Source organism: Macrotis lagotis, chromosome 1 (genome assembly GCF_037893015.1).
Source record: "Macrotis lagotis isolate mMagLag1 chromosome 1, bilby.v1.9.chrom.fasta, whole genome shotgun sequence".
NCBI classification, from domain to species: Eukaryota; Metazoa; Chordata; class Mammalia; order Peramelemorphia; family Peramelidae; genus Macrotis; species Macrotis lagotis.
The window spans coordinates 718,523,921-718,551,685 of NC_133658.1; the positions used below are offsets into that span (position 1 = coordinate 718,523,921).

At 33.5% G+C, this 27,765-nt stretch overlaps 1 protein-coding gene across 1 annotated transcript; it reads right to left on the bottom strand.

Annotated features, from left to right (window-relative positions):
• Positions 1 to 294: 294 nt before the first annotated feature.
• Positions 295 to 25,191, bottom strand: TNFAIP6 (TNF alpha induced protein 6). The gene is made up of 6 exons (XM_074215979.1): positions 25,024 to 25,191; positions 16,667 to 16,804; positions 10,133 to 10,294; positions 7,421 to 7,649; positions 5,757 to 5,797; positions 295 to 1,498 (listed from the first exon to the last, which is right to left on the bottom strand). The coding sequence occupies exons 1-6, from the start codon at positions 25,115 to 25,117 to the stop codon at positions 1,329 to 1,331; spliced, it is 834 nt and encodes a 277-aa protein (XP_074072080.1). The 5' UTR covers positions 25,118 to 25,191; the 3' UTR covers positions 295 to 1,328.
• Between the last annotated feature and the right edge of the window lie 2,574 nt (positions 25,192 to 27,765).

Consider the following 27,765-nt stretch of genomic DNA (forward strand, 5'->3'; position numbering starts at 1 on the left):
ATTGAAGAAAGGGGGTAGATGGGGGTTTAAGGTACACAAATAACAATGATCTTAAAGAGATCATGAGATAGATGCCAAAGAGAGGTCCAGGCAAAGTGCCATGAGAGAAGACCTGGAACTTCACGAAAGAAGTGGTACCTGAGCTGGAAGTGGAATGGAGGGAGAAAAAGTCAGTTAATAGAAAAAAAGCCACTGTAAATCTGATATTAAATCTAATGTCTTTGTGTTAAATTACTCACATAATTACACATGATATACAATATATTAAATACTTTGAATTCAATGAAAATTCAATTCAAAAAATATTTATTAAGTACCTATTATGTGCCAGGGAATACAAATATAAAACTGAGAGTCTCAGCCCTTAAGGCAATTACATTCTTCTTAGGGGAAAAAAACATGTACACAGATAAATACATGCAAGATAAATACAAAATAAATACAGTTATAGCAACTGAAGGAATCACAAAAGGCTTCTTGAAGATATGAATTCTAAGAAGTGAGGAGGGAGAACATCGCATAATTAAATACTTGTGGTACCTACGTATAGTGCCAAGCACAGACTTTAAATGAATACTTATTGACAGTAATTTTCCTTAGGGGTGTTACAAATGTGGTTGAAAGTGTGATAACTTTTCTGTAACTTTTTAAAAAATGGTCCTTGATGACCAGGGATCTTAAGTTAATCTTGTTATCATAGCTGATGTGAAAATCCTGGTTGTTGTACATTTATTAATGATACTTTATTTTTCTAATAGTCCTTTTTATCTTTTAAATAAATTTATAATTTTTGTATATGAATATGCATATTCATATACATTATCTAATTTGATAATTATACTTTGACATTAGTTAAGATTCTAAGATTCTAAGACTCTAAAGTATGGGAATTTTGTAAAATCACATCATTATATTGGAAAAAAGAGAAAGCTGTAAATCAGAACCCAAGGGGTAATAGAGTGAAAGAGAAAATTACAAAGGATTGGGTCTAAGTAACATGCAATGCCAATCATAATACTCACATTTATATATGAAAGAGAGAAGATAAATAGGAAGAAAAGTTAATGTTCATTGTTTAGTAATGTCCACTTAGAAAATTTCTTGATTTTGTAAAGATAAAAGTTATCTTCTCTTTATTCTTTCTCACTTTTGTTTGTTGGCTTTCAATCTTCATCCACGAAGTTCACCGTTTGTCAAAGCATTGCAAAGGTTAGCATTTACAAGGGGTTTGGCTCCTGTCCCCCTGGAGACAGCAGTGACTTCTTTTTAAAAATTAAGATTCAAAGAGAGTTGTAAAAATGAATGCAATTCAGTGATGTTGTGTTGGTTTACAAATGGCTGAATCTTCCAGCTAAAAAGTTTTTATTTCCATGAGAACTTGTACTGACATTTTTTCCTTCACCAGTTTTGGGTATGGGATCCACTGTAACATATTTGAGTTGAAAACCTCCTGCTGTCACTGAGGCATCAGATAAAAACTTTAAGGTCATGACATTTCCTATAGAAAGAAATCACAAAGATTATTTAGGAAGTAATCTGCTGAAAATTCTTCAGCTTCAACATTCATTCAAGAGCATGAATATTATTAATAAATGAAGTTGAAATTAACATCTATCAGTGCAGTTTTCTTAAGTGGTAGAAGCTAAGTCTACCTTATTAAGGGAAAGAGGGAAATTCACTCCAATGAAATCTTATCCTACTGTAAGTTCCTACTTGTATGTGACTTTTGTCCCATTGATTTAAAACAAAAAGAAAAAGAGGATCTAACTCTGGATGTAGCATTCACAGAACCAGGGCACAACTTGGGCTAAGCAGCCATTCTTCCAGTCAGTTCTAGGTTGCTGCTCTCTGCCCTCAGCAAGTAAATAAATGCAATGTGTCCCAAAAGTCTTAGTGCAGATTTAGGGTTTTTAAAAAAATTTTAGGTCTTCTTGTGCTGAGAATATCAGAAGATTCTAAATTTGCAAGATTTAAGAACAAAGTTTTGTTTTGTTTTATTTTTAATCTTTGCATTCTCAGTCCTTGGCATGGTGCCTTACACATAGTAGACACAATTTTGCTTAAATAAAGCCTCTAAATTGTAGATGATTCCTATATCTGTCATATGATATTGGAGGTGGAAGGGACCTTAGAAGCCCAACATTTAAATAAGGATTCCCTCTTGACTTTTTTAGGATAGCTAGGTATTGTGGTTGATACAGTGCAGAGCCTGGAGTCAGGAAATCTTATCTTCCTGTATGACTCTGGACAAATCACTTTATCCTGCTTGCCTCATTTTCCTCATCTGTAAAATGGCAAACCACTCCATTGTTTTTGTCAAGAAAACCTCAAATAGAGCATGAAGAGTGGGACACAATTGAAATGATTGAATAACCACAACCATAATTTCCTCCTTTACAGGGACTAAATTCAATGCATTTGTCTAAGTTTTTACTTTCTGAATCCAAACAGAATAAATCCAATTCCTCTTCAATAAGACAATCTTTCACATACTTAAAAACAACTATCAGTCTCCCCTAAGTCTTCTTTTGTCTTTGCTAAATGCCTCCCAGTTTCTTCGAAGGATTCTCATATGACATGCTTTCTGCTCTCCTCAGTTATCCGTAACAATGTGGTTAGGGATATCATTTAATTTTTATATAACTGATTCATTTGCCATAGTACTTTGAACAAATATTATAATACTTCAAAGATCTCTGTAAGTAAGTTCCTCCTTCAATACTGACTACAAGTCTTTTACAATTCAGTAAATGGTCATTAAAGAGTTGAAATGATGATGGAATTCTCTTGTCTTAGTTTGGTTGGGTCTAGCTTTGTCAGTTGAATTGGACCTATTTGAGCCTACACCTTGTGGTTCACTTGCATAGACTGAGGAGTAAGGATCATTTCCACATCCAGTTTTGTATAAGTAGATGCTAAATATAGGATCTTTTTCCTTTTAAATTCAGAGCTGCTGGGGGTGGGGGGAAGAACCCAAACCTCAATCTTATCCCATTTCTTGGCACACCCTAGAGAGCCAGGAAAGATTGGAGGGAAATGTCCAGAAACTAAGGTAGACTTGGCAATAACTGCTATTATACATATCTTCCAAAAATCTCAACTTCAAAGAACCATGTCCTAAAACTATGATATTTTACTACACTAAGATGAAACAAATATATTGGGGATTGGGAGAATGTTTAGGCAACCTAAGAAAATGTTCAGACTACCTAAAAGGTATTTCCTACGTGAAAGATACTAGGGGAACTGCTTTAGGGTATCAAAAGGAGATCCCCAAGGGGAACTAGAGGCCTAGAGAATGCTTGGACATTCTGTGTTAACCTGCCAAGTGTTTGAGAAAAGACTTTTTACATGGACTCGTGTGGATGACGTTGTCAGTCTTTAAAATCCCCATTGCTCAGCATACAAGGAGGTTTTTGCTTCATTTATGTCTGAAAGTAAAAGGTTTCACTCAAAACTTGTAACAATAGGAGATAAGGGGGAAGGATTAGCCAACTTCCCTCCCTTTCCTTCTCACCCCTGCTTAGGGCACATAGCCCAGAAAAATGAATATAGCTTTTTAGCTTTTTTCTGAATGATCCCTAGTTGCTAGATGTATCATCTCCAATTTGATCCAGAAGTATGAGCCATGGGAATCCAGGAATCCAAGCTGGGTATTACAGCCAACTCAGAAGGAACACTGAAGAACAAGGGTCTTGGACTCCAGCCCAGGAACATCATGCACTGATTATGGCTCTAAAAGGCTATGTGTGTACTTGGTTACTATATCCTTTGTACATGTGCTGTGTCCTAGTGTACATGAACAGTGCAATTTAGGGACTGAGTTAAATTGTGAGCCCAATCCCTCTGCACTCTGCCCCACCCCAATTCCCCAATATAGTGAAGGTGGCTTAAGGAGGATTATGCTACTGATGGTTGGGTGAAATGATAGTATTTGTGTTCTTGCTATATTTTTGAAGTAAATATCCCTTTATAAAGGCTAATCTTATGTTTAAGAGTTTAAATAGCACTAGGTTACTAGTTACTGAGCCCCTAAATATGGAGAGGGAAGCACAAATTGTAAGACCTTGAGGTAATGTTAGAGAAGAGAGACAACTCCAATCCATCATCTTCGTGCCTAAGAACATTAAAGAGGAAAATGGAACATGTCTGGTCCCAAGAGAGTAGGACCATTGACAGCTGTGTTTCAGGTAAGGTTTCCTCTGGATTTAAATTGTACCTTTCCCATTTGCAAGAATTCGTGAGAGATTCTCTACCTGAAACTTTAAACATCTTTAAAACATAAAGATGTGAATGTTCATGTTATGTAGATCTACTCAGTTTGTATTGAGAGGCTAAGAATGGAACATTATGCATTTTTCATCTCTCAAATTTCTTGTTGTCTTTTTGCTTTGTTTTCTAGAAAATTCTTTGCCCCTGTTTATTCATGCTAATATTTGTTCCTCTTTGCAGCTAAAATTTAATTTTTTCCATGTTTTTAATCATCATGAAATAAAATATTATTCTTTGGCCTTTGTATTTTCTTTTGAACTCTTGCAGTTAGCCTCTCAGTGACCCCGTTTTTGCATTTATAATCAGAGTAGGCTCATAAAATTGTGAATAGAGTAAGCTGCATTTTTTTTTCTTGTTTTTCCATAATGCTCACACCGTTCTCTAAGTCTTCTGGAAAAGATGCTTAAGAAACTTTTTCTACCATTCATCTTCCCAACCCCCATCAAAACCTGCTTTCAAAAGGATCTTATAATCTTATTCCTAAAAGAAAAGATATAAATGACTAAAAAACCTTTAAATATTATGTTCCCAAAGAGATTTGTAGCAGACAATGCAAATACAGAATTGTGAGCTTTGTTAGACTGGTTGGGGTGGTGGTGCTATTTTCTGGTTTAGTGGGTTCTTTAAAGACCTGTTTGTCATAAAGTAAGAAGACTCCAACTCTATCTCTTTGTGACTTTTAACAAGTCAATTTACCACCCTGGCCTCAGTTTCTATATCTGTAAAATGTGATAATCCTTGTTGCTACTAAGTTTTATATTGTTGTGAATGAAAGGAGTCACACGAAATATAAGAACTTTAAGAACTTAAAAGTGCCATGTAAATGCAAGGTATTTATATTAGTTTGAGCAATAGGGAAAAATTCATTTTTATGACAATCTAATTATTCAAGTTCCACTTAGTTCATTTTCGGAAAGGCAACAGTGTAAGAGTATCACACTATGGGGAAGACTTTGGGTTCAAGTAATAACACTTTTATAGCAAAGAAAGTGGTCTCCTCATAACAATCCTATAAAATTTGCAGCATAATAAAATGGTAATAACATCCATTTCACAAATGAAGATCTTGAATTTCCAAAGTTATGACTTGCCCGAAGGGACAAGCCAATAAGAAACAGAAGCTACACATGAAGAGTGGGACACAACTGAAATGATTGAATAACCACAACTACAATTTCCTCCTTTACATGGACTAAATTAAATACATTTGTAGGTTTTCATATTTTAGATATTTAGATAAATATTTCATATTTTTCAGTTCCTTGTAAACCTGTACCTTCATTTTCCCTGGATTTCAATGTCTTCATTTATAAGATAGGGGGGGTTGAACTAGAAGATTGCTAAGATTCTTTCTAGTTCTAAAATTCTGTGTTTCAATCATTTCTTCTGAGAACTTACATCTCATTCTCAGTGACCCAAACTGGACCCAAAGAGGTATATTTAGTTCATTCAACAATATTTTTGTCCCAATAATTTGCAATTACCTGTACTAATAATATCATCTGGTAGATCACCTCCACAGTATCTAGAAGGAAGAAAAGAAAACAAATGATTCTTGGATTATTATGTTGCCTTTTATTACTAATAAAAATTCCCTTTCCATTGAGCACTGATTCATTTTTTTCAATTGAATTAAATTATTTCTAGGATGTACTTTCAAATTATTTAATACTTAGGTTTAAAAAGGACAAGAAAGGAGAGTATGGCAATTAAATGAACTGATTGTCAAAATGAAGGACACAAGTAAAAGAAAAATTTTGTCATTTCTTGATTTGTGTTTTTATAATAGTTTATGTAGTTATTTAAAATTCTCTAGAAAATACAACTGCAGGATTCTTCTTTATACCATACCATAAGTTGCCTTTGTAAGGACTGGTTTCAGTTTAAAAAAAAGTGATGATATCATTCTCCTTTCTTAGGATACTTTTGCCAACTACAACTATGGGAGGATTTTTGAATGGCAAAAGTGTCAAAGGCCACACTCAAAGATTTCTCTATCACAAGTTGAAAACAATTATTTGGAACCATATAAAAAGCAGGAATTATGTAAGCTTCTAGGAAATTAATTAATTTAGTCAAAACATATTACATAATGTAATTTAAGTAATAGAATAGGCTTTTTGAAAATTACCACATGAATAGTATCTTAGATGTTTTTAGTAGATATCTGAAACTGGTTTAAAAGGACAAAAAAAGGCTTGTTTTGTGACTTTGAGGAAAAAGGTTTCAGCTTTTTAAAAAAATTCCATTCATCTTTGATACATTTCCCCTTTGTCTTCTTAAAAATTATTCTGAAGACTTATTTTCTTACCCAGTAATAGTTTTTCACCAGTTTTTCAAAATACCCTTTCACAGTAAACATCCTATTTTAAAAGAATTTTGGATTATTTGACACTATTATTCATGCTGTGATTTCCCTTCATTTCTATGGAAAATTAGCATGGAAATTATGGAATTTGCCAGGTTTTTTTAGCAAAAGAAACTTTATAAAACATAGATATGGAGAAGAATTAATGTACCACAAAGATAAACTTCTATAACATTTATTGATGATGAGCCCTGTAGGCTCAAAAGACTTTTTGTTTTGTGTTCTTTTAAAAAACGAAGGAGAAAGAATTGCTGTGGTTATGTATAAAGACACCTTCAAAGAGATAGGAAAAAAAAACTTGCCCACGATCATACAGCTATATAAGTATTAAATGACTGGGGTCAAATTTGAACCTAGGTCCTCCTGACTTCAGGGTAGGTGTTCTATCCATTGCACTACCTAGCTGCCCTGAAAACACTTTTTTAAAAAAATTATAAGGAGGGGAGATGGTGACATTGAAACTATAATGAATTTTCCATAACACATTTTCTTTAACTTTGAATACATTGCTAGAACTTCAGCACTTGATTTTTAAAAATCAACTATAAATCTAATTCTTAACAACAAAGAACAACCACAAAATGAAGCTACCAATTATAACATAATATAGATAAGCCAAGTTTTTTAGTGCCAAAGAATCCCTCTTTGTCAAAACAGGATGTTGAGTCAATGAAGATCTCAGCAAATGGATGTAGGAGATTAATACTACAGAAATGCAGAGCCAAAAATGACAAGCTGCTGCATCTCAATTTAATTAGCCAGATGAAAAGTCATTTTTACCTTCCCACAAAGCCATGGATATCATCATAGCTGTCATAAATTTCTAAGTAGTCAGCAAGGCAAGCTATGTCATCTTCAACATTGAAGTTCAGAAAACTCAGATGAATACGTTGACCATACTTTAATCGAATATGCCAGTAGCAGATTTGATTATCTTCATATTCTCTTGGGTATCCTGGAGATTTAATGATTCGTTTTGGGTCTGTGAAGACCCCTCCACACTCTTTTGCTGAAAGGGAAAATAAGTGCCATTAGGTAATAAAATATCAACCCATTTCTTGAATGAAATTTGCTTCTTGGTTTCCTTACATTTATGGTTTTTTCACAGAAACTAAATTGGAAAGAACCTCAAGGACATCTAGTGCAATGCATCCCTAACAAAAAATCCCTTCTGAATCATATATGAAAAAGTTATTCAACCTTGCTTAAAGACTTCACATGAAGAGGTAACATAACCTCCTGAAGCAATCTATTCTAAATAACTCTGTTAGAATGTTTTTCTTATACTCAATATTTTATGAAAAATATTCTACCACCCACTATAGTATAACAGATGAGATATATTATGTCTACATTATAGTAGAATTGAATGATGAAGTAGAAAAATGAGCATTTTAATTGTGCAGAGCCCTAGACTAAGAAATGGTTTGGGATTAAATTGACTTATATCTGTGTCTTTTGGTAGAGTTTTGAGATATTTTATGTGCAGATGATTGTCCAAAATTATTGCAAATCAAGATAAGACTAATTCTTTCAGGGAGTTCTTTCTGAAATGGTAATTCAAAATGGTCTCCAGGACTTGGCTAGTTGTATCCAAACCACCATATCTCAGACATACTTTGTTCAGTCTTTTGAGGTTGAAATGAATATATGAAGTTCATCAAGGCCATTTCTCATCATTTGCTTTAAAGTCTTATTCTATTCTAAGAGATATGGGGAGATTTGGAATGGGAAGAGACACTATATATTGATATTTATGAGATGGAGTTAAGTAAAAGATATATTATCTACCACAAGCCTGCTTTAATACTTTTTTGTGATATGGCTGGGCAATGCTAGGTTATTGCAGAGAATGTCAGTAGATTGAGCTCTGGGCCCTTCTTACCAAGCTAGAAACACTTGAGGAAGGGTTAATCAATACATTCTGTGACACTCGTCCAAAGACACAGGCTAGATGGGTTTTTAAAAAATTATCACCAGGATTTAGCTCTTACATAAAGATTATTTTTTTTAAATCATGGAATCTCATAAACACCATTAACTTATGATGTGGATCAGATATGTGGAGGTGGAAGGGTGCTTATGACATCTTACAGGTATCTAGGGTCCAAGTGTAATACAACATATTCCATTACTCAAATGTTTTCTAATTTGGCAGAGATTTGAACCATGTTGTCTTCAATTGGATACCCAAATTAAAATGCTATAAATCAAGATACAAAGAACTGTGAAACTTGTAAACAATTTAAACTAATAGTCGTAGTGCTATTTCCAAAGCAAAGATAAAATAAAAAATGACATTCAATATCATTGTGCTGTTAGAAAGAGCAAATGTAAACAGTTCAGAGAAACCCAGGAAAGCTTGTATGAACCAATACAACAAGCATAACTAAAATAAATTGTACAATGACTATAATATTATACAAACAACTTGGTTTTATTTTATTTTGTTTTGTTTTTTCAGTGAACAAAAATCTATTTCTTGCTTTCCTATCTCTTTTCCCTGATTGCCAAAGAAAAAAAAATTCTTCATAACACATATGTATGTTCATATAAAACAAATTCCCACACTGGACATATTGAAAAAATGTGCAAGAAAAACAACTTTAAAAATACTTAAGAATCAGTCAACCAATCACAATCCCAAAAGATAAGTATAATTAATTATAAGTATAATTAGTTATAATAATCTAACAGAAGGGATGAATTCAAGATGCAGAAATAAACATATATTTTTGGATCTGACCATCAGATTTTTGTATCCCATAACCTAACCTTGTCAGTAAAATTACTTTCACGATTACTTTTTTGTTACTTGCCTCAATATATGCTGTTTACTATCTATGATTGTCTTTCATGTTTTGTATTTGGTGTTAGGGAAGGTAAATTGGAGGAGATTAAACTAATTATATTGCCTTCCCATCTTGAGAAGGGATTACTTACTACCTGTAGCAAAGAGGAAAAGGGACTTTTATCCTGAACCTCAAAAGCATTGTACTACTGGATTGCAAATATGGCATTTGTGATAATTAGTTGTAATTCCAGCTCTAATAACTACCTTGAAGATAGGAAAGTAAAGTAGTGATTGCTTAATCACAGCTATCTTCTACTCTTAATAAGGATAGAAAACCCAAGCTCTTTAGAGATGTAAATAATAATGGGAAAAAATTTAATGTTTACAGTCTTTTAACATATTAACTCATATAAACTCTGGAATGAAGATACCATTATTAGTACCTTTTTTTATAGATGAGAGAATTGAGGATGAGAGATACTGCTTTGCTTAGGCTGCAGAACTAATATTTGTAAAAGGCAGCATTTGAACCCAGATTTTCTTTATTACAATTCCAGAACACTATCCACTAATAGATGCAGCTGTCTCCTGTGGATTGAAACATTCTAGGCCTAAGTAAATCCTTGCAACACTCCTCACTTGTGGTTCACTTTAAACTACAATACACAAAAGGTATGAAATAATGTTTTTTTACTAACCATGAGGGTTGTAGCAGTAAGCATCCCATCTTTCACTTCTGTTGAGACGTACTCCATAATCAATAATGCCAGTTTTTCCAAATCCACAATTAGGCCCAGGCTTCACAATGGGATAACCAACTCTACCTTTAGCCATCCATCCTGCAGCACACACATGGAATCCTACAAGAGAAAGTTGTATTGCAGTGGCTTGATTGGTAAATTGTATTACAGATTTGCTAGCTAAAAACAAAATATAACAAAACCTGTGATTGTATTCAATTTCAGGAGTTTCTCAATGACTCAAATACATTTTATGAAATCATACTTTTTAGTGAGTGGTATCAGTGAAGTGATTCTCTCTTAAAAATGGAAAATTTCATATATTACAACATTGTCATTTCTCTTTTACGAGAAAAAAAAGATCTTTTTTTTACTAATCTTTTTTTTTTTTTAGGTTTTTGCAAGGCAAATGGGGTTAAGTGGCTTGCCCAAGGCCACACAGATAGGTAATTATTAAGTGTCTGAGACTGGATTTGAACCCAGGACTCCAAGGCTGGTGCTTTATCCACTACGCCACCTAGCCACCCCAAAAGATCTTTTTTTAATCATAAAATTAGACATAGATGGATCATAAATTCCAATACCAGGAGTTTTAAAAGAATATGAGTTCAAATGTGGAATTTTCCATGGAAATGTTGATCCTCTTCCTCCCCTAAAAATAGATACTAATTTAGGTTATCATTCTGGTCTCCTAGCTGATGTTTTCTAGGTCTCAGTTTTGATGCTGAGATTAGTATTAGGTATTCTACCAAGATGTATGTAAGGAAAAGCAATGCCTCATCAATCAATCAATCAATCAACAAACATTTGTTAAGTACCTACTTTACAGCAGGCACTATGCTAAGCTCTATGGATACAAAAAGAGGCCCTCAAGAAGTGAAATCTAAAAATATTTTCTGTGACCTATTTAGGGCAGTCTGCTTTAGTTATATACAAGTCATGAACTTCCAGGGTGGAGCCAAGATGGTTTTGTGAAGTCAGTATGTTCCTGGAACTTTCCCCTACCAAAAGATAAATGAAGCCTCTGAATAGACATTAAAGCTACAGAACCCACCAAGAAAAAGAGAAGATCCAAAGAAGTTTTCAACAGTAGACATCATTGGGAGAAAAGGGGAAATAAAGCCAAACAAGGCTGGAGAGAGGAAAGACAGGCCTGGGTTGGGAACAAACCACTGCATAGGCAGAAAACCTGGACATAAAGGAAGAAATAAACCTCTGCAAAGGCAAGGCCTAAACTGCATAGGAAACATCTTGGCCAACAACAAGCCAGGGATAAGACCCTAGCCCGAGCATAAAAAGCTTGGATCTATACTCCCATACCCCAGGAGTAGAGTAGAGCTAAAACAACAAAGATGAGCAAAAAAGCTAAAAGAGTACTCACTATAGAAAACTACTTTTTAGATCAAGATGATAACAATACCATGTCAGAAGAAGAAATCAGTGAAAAAGTACTCAGAGGAATTCTCAAAAGAATCTTTGAATTGGACTCAAATCCAAAAGCCCATTAAGAGTTTAAAAAAAGAATTTAACAACCAAAGAAGAAAGAAGAAAAATTAACAACAACAAAAAATAAGAGTCATGCAGGAAAATTATGAAAAATTGAACAAAGACATCAACTTCATTAAAAGTAAAAATAACCGGGATGGCTAGGTGGCGTAGTGGATAAAGCACAGGCCTTGGAGTCAGGAGTACCTGGGTTCAAATCCAGTCTCAGACACTTAATAATTACCTAGTTGTGTGGCCTTAGGCAAGCCACTTAACCCCATTTGCCTTGCAAAAACCTAAAAAAAAAGTAAAAATAACCAATTGGGAAAGGAAATACAAATGCTAATTGAAGAAAATAAAGCCCTAAAAATTAGAATTGAATAAATTGAAACCAATGAAGCTACAAGATTATAAGATTCCATCAAACAAAATAAAAAGACTGAAAAAATTGAAGATGATGTAAAGTACCTTTTGGGAAAACAAATGACCTGGAAAATAGGAGAGGTAATTTATGAATCATCAGACTAGCAGAAAGACTAGATCAAAAAAAGAACCTGCAAAACATCATGCAGGAAATTGTCAGGGAAAACTGTCCAAATCTGTTAGAACAAGAAGACGATATAGCTTTTGAAAGACTACAAAGAACCCCTCCAGAAAGAGACCCCAGGATAAAACCTCCAATGGCCGTTAAAGGAAAATTCCAGAATTCTCAAATAAAGGAGAGAATTCTGCAAGTAGCAAAAACGAAACAATTTAAATACAAAGGAAACGCAAGCAGACTCACACAGGACCTATCAATCAAGCTCATCACTGAAGGACCTGGAATACCATATATCACAGGGCAAAGGACCTAGGATTACAATCAAGAATTTACTACCCTTCAAAATTCAGCAAATACTATCAGGGGAAAAGATGGATATTCAACAAAATAAAGGAATTCTAAAATTTCCTGAAGAAAAGAACAGAACTAAACAAAGAATGCAATTGCCAAATACACGACTCAAGAGATGCATATAAAGGTAAATGAAAAGGGGAAGGATTTTATACAACTCTAAAATGGGAGATATAATTCTTGAGAATTGTACTTCTCAGGATAATTAAAGGGTTGAATATAATTTAAGAGACTGGACTTAGAGGATATGGGTTTGGTTAGATCTTATCTCTCCATTGAAGAGGTCCAAGATGACATTATGTTTGAGACAAAATGTCTTGATGGAAAGCAGGGGTGTTTACTCTATACTTAAGTGTCTCAGTTTCCTTTGATTTATTCTAATTCTACTGCACTCATAAAGCTTAACATTTGCTCTGATAAACTGAGTGTTCCTGAGTCAGTGTCTCCCTTAACTTAAAATCAATTATAAAGTTCTTGAGACATTAAGAGCATCCCAGTACTTAGAACCCTTTGAGATTCTTATAGTTAATTAAATCAGGACTGGACTTAATTCATACTTTACTTAACAAAGGGTTAAGTACCCTGAATGGGGGCGGGAGAAAATGTGCTTGGGAGGTAGGGTACAAATAGTTCATGAAATGATTTGGTTTTGGATGAGACTTTGGCTCATGAGGAGTGTGTGTTATTGGAGGGTACTTAAAAAGTAAAAAATGATTATAATTTAATGTAATTCAAGACTCTTGAAAAGTGTACTTCTAATGAGACAGAAGAGGGGAGGGTACTTGGTGACTTTGAGGCAATGCTGTTAATCAACCAACCATCTCTGATGGTACTTTAATAACACTGAGTTTATCAAGCAATCAATTAATCAAGCTGTGACTGATGATACTTGATTAATAATACTTGAGAGATAACACCAGATGAAGAGGCACAAAGATTTATAATTTTAGAGAGAGAAGAATGGAAAATGTGAACACTGAATAAATTCTATTCAATAGATTTGACCCAGCGAGGGAATAAGATGCATTCTCACTTGGGTTTAAAAATATAACCTACTCTACAGGGAAGGGGAGGCAGGGCAGGGGAAGGGAAAGAAAAGGGACTGAGAAAAGGGATGGTGAAGGCATAAGTGAAAATAAAATGCAAGTTAAATTTTAAAGAAAAAGTTAAAGGAAAAAGGGAGTAAATCATTGGTGACGAGGAATAAGAGGAAAAGAAAGAGAAAAATATAATTGGAGAAGATAGCATTGAGAGAAATAGAGAATTAGCAATCTTAACTATAATTGTGAATGTAATGAACTGTCCCATAAAATGAAGCAGATAGCAGAATGGATTAAAAAACGGAATCCTACAATACACACCTGAAGCAGAGATACACACAAAGTAAAGGTAAAAGGATTGAACAAAATATATTATGTTTTAGCTGAAGTAAAAAAAATCAAGATAGTGACCCTAATCTCAGATAAGCAAAAACAGATATCATTAAAAGGGATAAGAAGGAAACTACAACTTCTTAAAAGGCACCATAGGTAATAAAGCTATATCATTACTAAACATATATGCTCCTAGTGATATAGCATCCATATTCCTAGAGGAAAAGCTGAATGAATTATGAAGAGACATAGACAGCAAAACTTTAATATTAGGGGATCTCAACCTCCCTCTCTCAGAATTAGATAAATCTAATCACAAAATTAACAAGAAGGAAGTTAAGAAGGTGAATGAACTCTTAGAAAACATAGCTATGATAGACCTCTGGAGAAAACTTAATGGGGATAGAAAAGTATATGCCTTTTTCTTGGCAGTACATGGCACCTATACCAAAAATGACCATGTACTAGGGCACAAAAATCTTATAATCAAATGCAGAAAGGCAGAAATAATAAATTTATAGTTCTCAGACCATTATGGAATAAAAGTTATATGTAATAAAGGGTCATGTGAAGATAAACCAAAAACTAATTGGAAACTAAATAATGTAATTTTAATGAGTGGATCAAACAGCAAATCATATAAATAATTAATCAAAAAATGATAATGAGAAATCATATCATAATTTATGGGAAGCAGCCAAGGCAGTTTTTTATTTTTTATTTTTTTTCAGTTTTTTAAAAATATTTTATTTATTTTCCAGTTTTATACAATAGCAGTTTCTACCTAGCATTTTTTAGATTTTGAATTTTACAGTTTTCCCCCACCCTCCCTTCCCTTCCCCTACCCCCCACAGAAGGCAGTCTGATAATCTTTACATTGTTTCCATGCTATACATTGATCAAATTTGAATGTGTTGAGAGAAAAATTATATCCTTGAGGAAAAAATAAACTATTTGAGATAGTAAAATTATGTAGTACATAAGACAATTTTTTTTTAAAAATTAAAGGTAGTAGTCTTTAGTCTTTGTTTTAACTCCACAGTTCTTTCTCTGGATAAATATATATATATATATATATATATATATATATATATATATATATATATATATATATATGTATGTATATATCATTCTCTGTTTCAGATACCCTAAAATTGTCCCCTGATTATTGCACTGATGAAATGAGCAAGTCCATTAGGGATGATCATCACCCCCATGTTCTGGTTCTGTTCATCTTGCTCAGCATCAATTCATGTAAGTCCTTCCAGGAATCTCTGTTATCCCATCCCTCCTGGTTTCTAATAGAATAGTGATCCATCACATAATATACCACAGTTTATTAAACCACTCCCCAATTGATGAACATTCACTCAATTTCTAATTCTTTGCCACCACAAACAGGGCTGCTATGAATACTTTTGTACACATGATATTTTTACCCTTTTTCATGATCTCTTCAGGGTATAGACCCAGTAGTGGTATTGCTTAGCTCTAAGCATCTGACTTGCTTCTCTGTGTGTGTGTGTGTTGGGAGAGTAAGCCTAGAATTGCTACATTTAGTCTTGTTGAATTTCTTCCCTTTTATTTTATGTTAATGGCATAGGGTATAGCAGATGGAGTATGTGTATAAGAGTGTATATATGTATAATTGTATATGTGTGGGTATATTTGGGAATGTAACAATAAAATACATGAATAGAAATAAGAAATAACAGAACTGCTAGACAGGCTCATGGCATAAAAAATTCTGTTTTCCCCTTCTTAAAACCAATGTCACTGTTTTTTCATGGCATTAGAATATGACATGCAGGTAACCAATTATGTGAATTAATGCTGCTGCTATTTTTTCTTTCTTAATTATTTCTCTAAATGAAATGGCATGTTAATTAACTATTATCATAGAATTTGATAAAAAAAAGCAATTCAATGAAAAAGATAAAATGGTTAAAGAAAATTTAGCTCTAATAGAATTAATGTACTCCACAAACTGGAAGTAAAATGTTTTTAAATAAGCAAAGAAGTGTACCTGAAGAGATTAATAATACTGAGATGGAAAGAAATTTCAAGAGCTAGTCATGGCCTGAATCTTCAGGAAAAATCTAAAAGATTCAATAAATAAACAAGGAGCTTGTGGTTTCTTCTATTTATGCCACTTTTTTTTTTTGCTTCTCAAAGGTACTTTCTTTCATATTCACACTCTGCCTTTGCTTGTGTCTTGGACCCATAGAAAGTTGCCTGAGCAGTAAATAGTTTAAGTTTTTAACCTAGACAGATATGAAGGAAGAAGACCTTTTCCATATTTTTTCTATCTTTGTTAGTTCTAAGGCTGAGCTGTGATAAAGTTTCTCTAGGTGAGGTTCAAAATAACCTCATTGTTTATTGCTGTTCAATAGAAGCTTTTAGAGGATTACATGAGAAAATTCATCATGAAATGAATACCTGCATTCTATGAAAAATGGAATTTTCTGTCATTGAAAATGTTCAGTTTATCAAAATTAAAATGAAGTGTCCCTGTCTACCTCCACTGCATGCTATTACCCTGGCAGCTGCTGATCTTACCTGTACCTGGGCACAACTCTGCTCTAACATTCTACAGGATTAAAGACATTAAGAAACCTTAAAAGGAGATTTTTGAGAAAAATGGAGGGTGAAGCTTGCAGTTGAAAACAGGGCAGAATATTTTTATTTTTCTCAAGAGAGCAAATCCCCTAAAATCCCACATTTACTAATGAAATCACATACCTATTTTTCTTGCTGCCTCTAGTTGTTTATAGGTGGCAAGGTGTCCTCCTTCATATTCACATACTGCCTTCGCTTCTGTATAAGTAAGCTGATATTTGCCAGAGCGTGCTTCTCTGTGATAGACACCTGCTGCTTGTTCTGTGAAATGACAAAATTTCAAAAGAAATCAGTATAATGGGTTACATCCAAAGGAAGCGTTGATTATATTTCCCAAGGAAATTTCAAGGATGAGTCTGATTGACTTTCCCAGTACCCCATTTCCTATAAGCCTGCCTTATAACTGTTATAGGATATTTGTATCATAGGGACTATATTTTAAGGGAAAGAAGAACAAAGTCACACAAAGAGAATCGTGGCAGTTTCTGGCACAGGAATAAGGGAAATAGAAGCAACTCAGTCTGCTAACTGGTGAAGGGAAGTTAAAAGAGAAAGATTTCCAGCTACCAGTTGAGATGGTGGAAAATATTAATAATGTACATAAATATGTTTAGATAAACCTCTGTGGTCAGAGATTCATATTCCATATTGCTAAATCTTTTTCTTTTTAAAAAAAAATTATTTAAGGCAATGGGGTGAAGTGACTTGCCCAAGATCACACAACTAGACAATTATTAAGTGTCTGAGGCCCAGCTAGTCATGGTCTCCCTGACTGAAGGGCTGGTGTTCTAACCACTGCACCACCTAGCTGCCCTAATTGCTAAATCTTATCTTCAATTCGATTCAATTATGACAATGACTTTTCCATACCCTGTCCAGAGAAGAATGTTAGGGGATTGTTTCTGGAGGAATTAGATCCCAGAAATGTGTGTTGAGATTGATTGCCTATTCTTTTGCTAATTTAGCTCCCAATTAAACACTTTATGCCTGTTAATTGATTGGTTTGCCAGGACCAACTGAGTTTAAATGACTTTAGAAATTCCTTGATGCACTGGGATTGGTGCATGAACCAAAGAAAGTATACTTAGTATCTATTTTGCCTTATATTCAATGGAGTTATTTATGTGGATGCAGGATCATGTGAAAAATGGACTATATCATTATCATTCAGTCTTGTAATTTACTGGAAATTTTATGTCTAATATTACATCAGCTATTTTAACTGCCAATTTGTTTTCCAGAACTGTTCACTTTGGACTGCTGACTTTTCTTTGTTATAAAGTTTTTGGGAAAAAATGAATGAGGGGAATTTTAGGGAAAAGCAAAACTTTTTAAATGAATTTTTTTCTGAACTCTAAGTTCAGAGAATCTAAAAATAAAAATAATGATGTACCTAGCACATGCAACTCATAGTAACATGCTTATAATATGCATAAATGTGTTTAGATAAAAAATAAAAATGAGTTGATGCAACATTTTATTAATTAAATATATTTACATGCTAGTACAGATAATTGATACTAAAATGATCTTCTAATATCATTAGACTGTGAAGTATTATTTGAATTATAAAAGAAATAGGAAATTGCATTCATTATAGCTTTATTTTATTTTATTTTATGCTCATTTTTAAAAATTCATGTTATCTATGACATATATACTTGACAACAGAGATCTTTTTATAGTCATATAAGAAAGTCTGGGGGAGTTATTGGGATGAATTTTTGTTCAGATGTTTATCTATACTTTTGAAAAATCAGGTTTCTTTCCTGTATCTAAGGTCACGTCAGTTTAATGAAAAGAACAAACTAGAAAAGTGAAAAAAGTGAAAAGGCCTAGTGCATCCAGGTTCAACTTGAATCCATATCTGACCTCTCCCAAAAATGAGGTGACTTTGTACCAGTCTTCTTTCATTTAAATCTAATTCACTTGCATGTCATGGCATCCCTGATGCCACGGTCCATTTTGAGAATGAAAGACAAACAACAACAAATAGATAAGTAGTTACTGTGGATTTTAATGCAATTATTTTAACAAAGGAATTATATTTAATACATAATCCATGCAATTGACATAAAAATTAGTCATCAGGATTACTGAAAAGAAAAGGTCTTTTCATTGACTTTTAGGGAGAAAGAACACAGTCTGAATTCACTTTTGAAAGAATGAAACTGATGGTGGTGACCACTATCTCCATGTGAAGCTCAATAGATACTTAATAAATGCTTATTGACTTGACTTACTCAAATATCAAGGTAAAAATCATTAACATTGGTTTTATTGTGAACAAGAAAAAAATGAAATGCGAAATCACCAGATATAAATTTGGCACCAGTAAATGTAAGAATGGCATATGCTGTAAAGAAATAATTTGAACAATTATGAACAACACTGTTCTATCATAATGTTCTTAACTGCTGTACAAGAAATGTGAGTTGCACAAATTTAGAGATATCTCAACTCCAAATGTTAATGTGGACTATTTGTGCCTTACCTGTGCTAGTGCCTTCTGAGCTCATATTTACTAATAGGCACAGCTAGACACTTTGTACCTTGTCCGCAATATCATTTTGATCCTCTTTATGAACAAAAACCAAGCAACTGATCCTTCTCAGAAGTCTTTATGGGGTTAGCATCCACTTATTTTCCTGTATTTAGGGGTGTGCCCCAGAATTGTGTCCTGGATATTCTTCTCCTCTCTATATGCTTTGTCTTAGTGAGCATATCAGCTCCCATGGATTCAACCATCATCTCTATGTAGATAACTCCCAAACCAATACACTCTACTATTCTTTTGCTCTTCCAGAAACAGTCCATAATGTCCAACTACCTGCTAGGTATATCTACTTAGATAGACCTTAGGCATCTCAAATTCAATCTGTGTAAAACTAAGTCTGTGGAATTAGCTGAAACAGTATAACCATAGATTTCAAAGACCTTTCAAAAAAAATAGTGATTTTCTTTGTACTCTGATTTTACTTATGAAACATGAAGAGGGAAATAAACAAATAAATGAGTATAATGAAGGCAGAATAAAGTAATGAAAATTGATCCATCCTGTTGACTTACTTGGAAAAATATCAAACATTTGATGAGAATGACTAAGTGCCTGAGAGTTCAATAAACAAACTAAAAACTGGACAAAGTTTTGGAGAAATCCAAAAGAAACAAATAATGCTTTGAAACAAAAATGTATTCCTTTATATGTTGAGAGATAAGGAAATTATAAGAAAATAGGTAATGGAAAAAAATGTTAAATTCAAAATTGGTGATCCTGGGTTTGAATTCTGGATTTACTTTGCACTTGAGTAAACTTTGGCAAGTCTTTCAGTTTCCCTGAGTCTTAGATACATTTTCTGTAAATTACTTTCATGGCCACTGTCCCCAGTACTCACTGTATCTTCCCCCTTTCTCTCAGACCTCCTGGTCCAGGAGGAAGAGTAGGTATGATATTTGTTCCTCACTACCACTTCCAGAACCCTACCATTAGCATTCAGAAACTCCAATCTTGGTTTAGTTTTACCATCCACATTTTCTGTACTTTTGTTGCCTGATGGTATAATTAGAAGTTGTATTGACTGGATTCACTATAATCTGATTTCATATAATTTCAATTGACTGCTTCTTACTGCACACCCATCATTTTTACTTTTCCTGTCTGACTCCAGCATATACCTGTTCTCCTCAGACTTCTTATACCAATCCCTCCTATCCCCCATCTCAGGTGAAAAATAAATCTCATACCTCCCTAAAATATTGAGGTCATAGAATTGATCTTCCTGTCCTTGGTAATTCTATATTTCAAATGACTACATCCCTCATTTTCTCATTTCCCTACTCATACAAGAAAAGGTGACTTTTCCTTGTAATGTTAATCTCTCTGCTTATGCCCTTGTCTCATTACTTCCCTACCATTTCTAGGAATCCTGTTCCATATCTGTCCATTGGAAAAGATGACTCCAGAGGAGAAAGTGAGACTGATGACTGCACAGCAACCCCTCATTTAAATCGAATTCACTTGCATGTTGTGGCATTACTTCTCTGACATCATGGTCTTTTTTTAAGAATGAAAGACAAACAAATACAACAACCTTTCCATGATTCTAATTTTCAATCCCTTCTTATCCACCATCTCCTTTCCTTCTACCTACAACCATGACTAAATCCCACTCCCCTCATTCTTCAAAAACCTTCATTTAATCCTACTATCCCCTTAGCCTATCATTTTATATTTCTTTCCCTTTTATAAGTCAAACTCTTTTTAAAAATATCTAAACTCAGGGGCAGCTAGATGGCATAGTGGATAAGAGCACCAGTCCTGGAGTCAGGAGGACCTGCGTTTAAATCTGGCTTCAGACACTTAATAATTGCCTAGCTATATGACTTTGGGTAAGTCACTTAACCCCACTGCCTTAAATAAAAAGGAAAAAAAAAGTTAAAAAATATCTAAACTCCCTTTCTCCATTGCTTTCTCAACCCCATCTAGTCTGGATTTTATCCTCACCAAATGTCTATAGCTATTCCCTTCTCCCAACCTATAAGACAACCATAACTTTTAGATCTTGATCATTTCTATTGCAGTAACTTTATAGTATGGTATCTTCTACAAAAATTTTGCCTCAATATAATGTTGTATATACCATCCATAATTCATTTTCATTGCACCTAAGAGACTGGTGTTTTAGTTTTATCTCATCAATTTTTCATTTTCTACCACTCCTTAGATTTATATTTTACCATAGCCCCCTGCACTAACATGTCCCCCTGTACCAACCTACACCCACAGGAACTGTCTTTCATTTTCTTATTTGTATCCACATAGTAGGTATTTAACAAACATTTATTAACTGATTCACTGAATTTAAGCTCTTTGAGGATAATGGCCAACTCCCTTTTGTTTCTATATCTCCTTGCACATATTATGATAAGAATTTACTAAATGCTTGTTAATTGATTAATGAATCTCTCAATTTAAAATGTATAATCAAGGGTTTTTTTCCTCCCTCTTTTTAAGGTTTATAAAATCATAGTAATATTTCAAACTGTTATAATGTTTTAAAGGTTGCAAAGTACTTTTCTCACAATGTCTTCATAAGGAGAGTAACATAAATATTATTATCCCTACTTTAGTGATAAGGAATTGAGTCTGACAATAGTTGAACCCAATTCTTCAGAAGTGTTAGCTCTAAAACTCTTTCCTTTGCTATTGTTTTGCCCTTTCAATCATCAACATCCATAATGAAGACATGTATCATAGGACTTTTTGGGTTATCAAGTATGTGATCTCCTATATGTTGTTTTCTTTTTCCCTCTTCTTTTCCCTTTTTAATAAAAAGGACTTCAGAGGTCATCTAGTGCAACCCTCTCACTTTACAGATGTAGAATCTGAGACCCATAGAGACAAAGTGACTTGACCACAGTCACTTAGTAAAAATCAGAGAAGAGATTCCAATGCAGGGTTTCTCTCCCTTTGTTGGCAAATATGATATAATTAATGTCATATTTATCCACCTTCAAAAGTTTTATTTGTCAGTAAAATCCAATTAAATCCAGAGAACATGAATTTGAAATATACCATTATTTGAATATTTCCTCAAAAAAGGGTTTGACAAGCAAATGAATTGTTCATACAAAATTATAAGAGGCAGGTTTAAACAATTTATGTGTTTTGCTTGCAAATTTTTCTGTTAATTATAAAAGAGACATCCATTAAGGAGGCATCCTGCAAAACTTAAAAATACTGTTAGTAGTTAGATTTACTGTAAGTACTTGAATTCTTAATATTTTATTTTAATTTTAAATGTTACAAAATTTAGAATTTTTATACATTGAGATTGGTTTTTAGGTAGTTCTAATTAAGCTAACATTTTACTAAATAGTAATATTATATACATATAATATAATACATATAATAACTAGCATTTTATATGTCACTTTTAAGATTTGCAGAGTGCTTTGTAGATATTTTCTTACTTGATCTTCATGGAAACCCTTGGAGGTAGGTGCTATTAATATCCTCATTTTACAGATGAGAAAACTGAGACAGAGGTTAAATGACTTGCCCAGGACTATACAGTTACTAACTGTTTGAGGCAGTATTTGAACTTAGGTCTTTCTGATTCCAGGTTTGTCATTCTATTCACTGTGCCACTCTCAGCTACATATTATTATTATTATCATTGTCACATATTTATGTGATATATATGCATATATATAAATATATTATAAAAGTTACATAGGATTTCTACATAAGGAAATAAAAAGTTCACCTCTGTCTTTAGGCACACTATCTTTAGAATGGTTATAGAGGAAAGATCAGATAATTGCACCTAAGAGACTGGTGTTTTAGCTTTATCTCATCTAGTATTTCATTGTTTGACTTTGGGAAAGTCAGTTAACATCCATTTTCCCAAGTTATAGCATCTGTAATATATAGGTTGGATTAGATTAAAAGATTTCTGAGGCCTCTCCCACCTCTATTATATTTAATTATTATTAGATTCTAATCAGTCCTAAATAGTTTTTACTAGGCTTATTTATTAATAATCACCTTCAGATCTAAGTGATAATAAATCATGAATTTTTTTAGGTTTTTTTTTGCAAGGCAAATAGGGTTAAGTGACTTGCCCAAGGCCACACAGCTAGGTAATTATTAAGTGTCTGAGGCCGCATTTGAACTCAGGTACTCCTGACTCCAGGGCCGGTGCTCCATCCATTGTGCCACCTAGCCACCCCAATTGTGAATTTTTCTAAAAATTACAGTTCAAATACAAATATAACAAGTCAAAACTGTCAAAACTCTAATGCAATAGTGACAAAGAGGTAGTGTTTATTCTTCCTGTGGGACATAACCATTACCATCTACCCATATGAAATTTTTGTAAAGCACAAAATTCACATTTTCCTCTTTTAAATAATCTGTATTCTAAAGCACAAGAGGAATACAGGAGGGACAGCTAGGTGGCACAGTGGATAGAGCACCGGTCTTGGAGTCAGGAGTACCTGAGTTCAAAGCCAACCTCAGACAGTTAATAATTACCTAACTGTGTGGCCTTGGGCAAGTCACTTAACCCCATTGCCTTGACAGAAAAACAAAAGCAAAGAAAAAGAATAATACAAGAGAATTTACTAATATTGCAAAGTTAGGGTTTGCTATGATGTAATTATAGACTATTTTGCTTCTGGCAAAAAATGCACATATTCTAGCAGGAGCCTTGATGACCCATAATATAATTAAATGTATATTTTTTGCCTTCCTGTCAATAAATATCACTCCAGGTTCATTCAAATATTAGCATTTGTCCAGTGAGGAAAGATGTTCATGGGAGCAGGATAAAAACAAAAAGGGGAAAGCAAGCCTGTCCATTATAAATCAGACTTTTTAATGAAATCCTCATTGAGGCTCTTATTAAAAGCATGGCACATGCTGAAAAGGAAAAAATGATCTGGACTCAGCTTAGCTAGTGTGAAAGTAAGATAGAGGCAAATTTTCTTATATTTAATGACTATTTTATTTCTCTATTTTCAACACTATTCAGTTGTTTCCTTTCTGTACTGCAACCACCACCCCCCCACCAAGAATCAACTTTTCCATTATGAAAAGTAGAAATAAAGTAACAAAAATTTATTTGCATCTTGAGAATTCCGGAGAATATTATCTGAGTTAATATTTGAAATGTTGAAGAATTTGAGATATTTTCCTTGTTCTGACATGGTTTTTTTTTGGGGGGGGGGCTTTTGTTAACATTTGATGTCATACCATCTTTAGTTTTTACAATGATTTTGCTAAACTACAATCCTATTTTTTAATGAGATAAAATCTCATCTAAATGTGTACTAAGAGGGATAAAAGGGATTGTAATATAGTATTTTCAGAAAGATGTACTTTTCTTTGTTTCCTTATGCTTATACACACACACACACACACACACACACACACACACACACATTCTGTTACTGCATTACTGTAGAAATGCTCTGAAAATTTATATATATATATATATGAAACAGGTTAGTATCCTAGCTACATTTTCCATTTATATCAGAAGCAAGTTCAGATATAGAAAAAAATTTAGGCAATGTGAAAACAAAAGATATTGCTACAAATTAATGTTTAAAAATACCAGATAGTAATTCACTCCACCTTTTCCAACCTTTCTAGTATTTTTCCTGAAACTATGACACATACTCCTTTGAAGAAGAAAATAATCAAAACATTAATGTTAAATATGTTCAAAAGTCAATTATTTTCTTCTCTAGGAATTTTATTTTTTTAAAAACAACTCTTAAACTTTAAAGGGAATAAAGCCATAAAAATGTTACTGATATAGTAGTTTCAGAATATAAATCTCAATGAGATTTTTTTGCAACATTCACCTATAAATGAATTGGAGAGCTCGCTGGTTTGGCACACTTCTCTACAGTTTGAAAAAACAAGACTTTGTTTTATTAACAAAAAGCATATGAATGAAGTTTCTTACCAAGCCAAATGGAGTTATGAAAGATTCCATCCTTGAATCCCCAGCCCTGAGCTTCATCCCACAGCAAAACAAAGAAATAAATTAAGGCGATCATATCTTCAGTTGTAGAAAATGGATAACAGTCTTTTGGGAGCTACTCAGAGTAAACTCCTCAAGCAGCTGCTGAAATTTGACTGGAACATCTGGTTTCCAGATCTTTTAAATAGTTTTTTCAGCTGTGAGGTCAGCAAGTATGCTCCAATTGCATTCGCAGCTGCATCGTAACACAATTAAGACAGTGTCTGAATCTATTAGCCTGACTCATCTGCGTTGGAGTATTAAACCAAGAGTATAGAGTAATTGTCTAAATTCTAAAATTGATAGGAAAACTCTTGTCTATCCAGATAGCCTTTTGTCCCTACAACTGACAAATATTTTATTACCACTAAGAAGTTTGTTTGATTTGGTGAAATATAAAAGACATAGTTTTTTTGTGAGTTAAAGTAGATTCAGTGTTGGTAATAAACTTTTAAAAGTAAAGTCCAATGTCATTTTCAGTACACCAATCTTGGTATCAGGATCGTTATTCCTTAATTTACTCAGTTTGTTACTTCAAAACTGGAATGCCTCATTAGTCTCTGTCATGTCAAAGACATTTAAAAGAGTTCAAACCAAAATTATATGAATTAAGCATGCCCTAATTTCAGATACTGCACCAGTGATGAACTTGATGAGGGAATAAGCATGTATTTATATAGTGCCTACTATGTGTTAGGCACTTTGCTAAATATTTTTTACCAGATGATCTCATTTGAGCTTCATAGAAACTCTGGGAGGTTGTTGCTACTTTATATTCCAGTTTTTATAAATGACGAAACAGAGGCAAAAAAACTTCATTGAGTTGTTCAGGGTCCCAGCTTAATTTGAACTCATTTTTTTTTATTCCAAGACAACACTCTATTCGCTATATCACTCCTTGCCTCTTTGTTTAATACATTCTGCAGTGAAGGTAAGGGGCAATCCAACTCATAGCTCACTAGTTTCCCTTTTACACAGCTTCTCAAGGTGATGTTTCTAAAGTACAATTCTTATTATGTCATTCTCCTAGAGAAACTAAAGATTCCTAGTACATTTAGGATAAAATATAAGCCTCTCTTTTTGGCATTTGAAGCCCATCATAATGTGAACTCCTTTTTAGGCTTTCAAAGTAGATGTTTTTGTTGTTTACCTCCAGAACATTCTACCACCTTCCTCTGTCTACTAGAACTATTTGCCTGAAATGCTCCCCTTTCTCATCCCTGACTCAACTCTCTTAATTTTTCTTCATGATTCAGCTGAAATGCTTCAAATATTCAATGTTCAAATGCTCCCATAGCATTTCCATCTTGATTCCCAAGTTATTATTGACTTCTCTGGCCCTGGAAAATTACTTTAGATTTACTTTGTATACATCATGTATTTAGGTATCCGCATACATACTGTTCATCCTTCCATTAACAAGTTTAAATTCCTTGAGATCAAGGACAATAAATATTTCACTTTGTTATGTTATCCTCAATAACTGGTGCATTTCAGACAAATAATACTTGCCTATTGAATAAATTTTTTTTAATGAATGAGCAGCTGATATTAGTCTTCTGGAGAATGGTTTAATTCAGGGCCTCGTTTTTTTCTCCTGACCACCTTTACCCATCAATTATAATGGAATCTATAGTACAAAGGCACTTTCTTAGGAGTAGTCTAGACTGATGCCAATGAGACAAAAGTTTATTTCTCTCTCTCCTATTAATAGCTAATTAACCAAGATTTTTTCCTCTTTTCTGTTTCCTCATCCAGCGATCAACCAATGTTAGAAATCTCTCTCAAAGATTTACCTAAACTAAGATCTAATCAGAATCTAAAAGAATTTCTAGGTTGAGGCTAATGGGTACATTCTTGCTTATTATGTTGCTCAGACAGGTCTAGGAAAATGTGGATCTGTTGTCAGATAGGTGATATGGAAATTGTTGAGTCTCTTTTAACAAAATTTGGATGATCGAAGTCCTATACCCCAGGACTCTCATTGTAATATTCTTTTTTTCATTAATTGTTAACCAAACAGAAATGATTGCCACTCCAGCAACACTTAGTCTTTCAAGAGCATATAAACTCTCAGTCCACCACCATGAAGGATGGGTCTTTGGTCCAAGAGAGAGATGATCAAATGTCCATATTTTATTAATAAACATGCTGGCATTATTAAGAAAATGATTAAATTCCAGAAATTATGTCTCTTGAACTTTTCATGTTACATCATTTTAAGATTGGAAGACTCCTCACATTTATCTTAAACAGATTTCTTAGGTTTACACAAATCTAATACCATATTTCACTTTGTTAATTCCCAATGATAGATAATCCTCATCATTTTATCTCCACCTATTCCTGAACTGCTGAGTATTTCTGGCAATGTCAACAAAACTGTGCTGACGAAATTTCTTAACAAATACATGCTATCAAATCTCAACTGGGACTTTAGTGCTGTAATCATACTTTTACTTATTTCTAATTGGCTCCTTATCAGACTCAACAGAGAAATTGCTCCAAACTTTCTTCGCTCTCTTAAAAAACATTCTATTCCTAACAGTTGACTTCGATAAAAAAAAGATAGAGGCTATTTCATGTAAATTCCCTCAACTTCTGTCCTTTATATTCCAAAATAAAAATCAAAACTTAAAATACTACTTTAATGGGCTAAAAAAAAAGAAAATTTTGACTGTACCT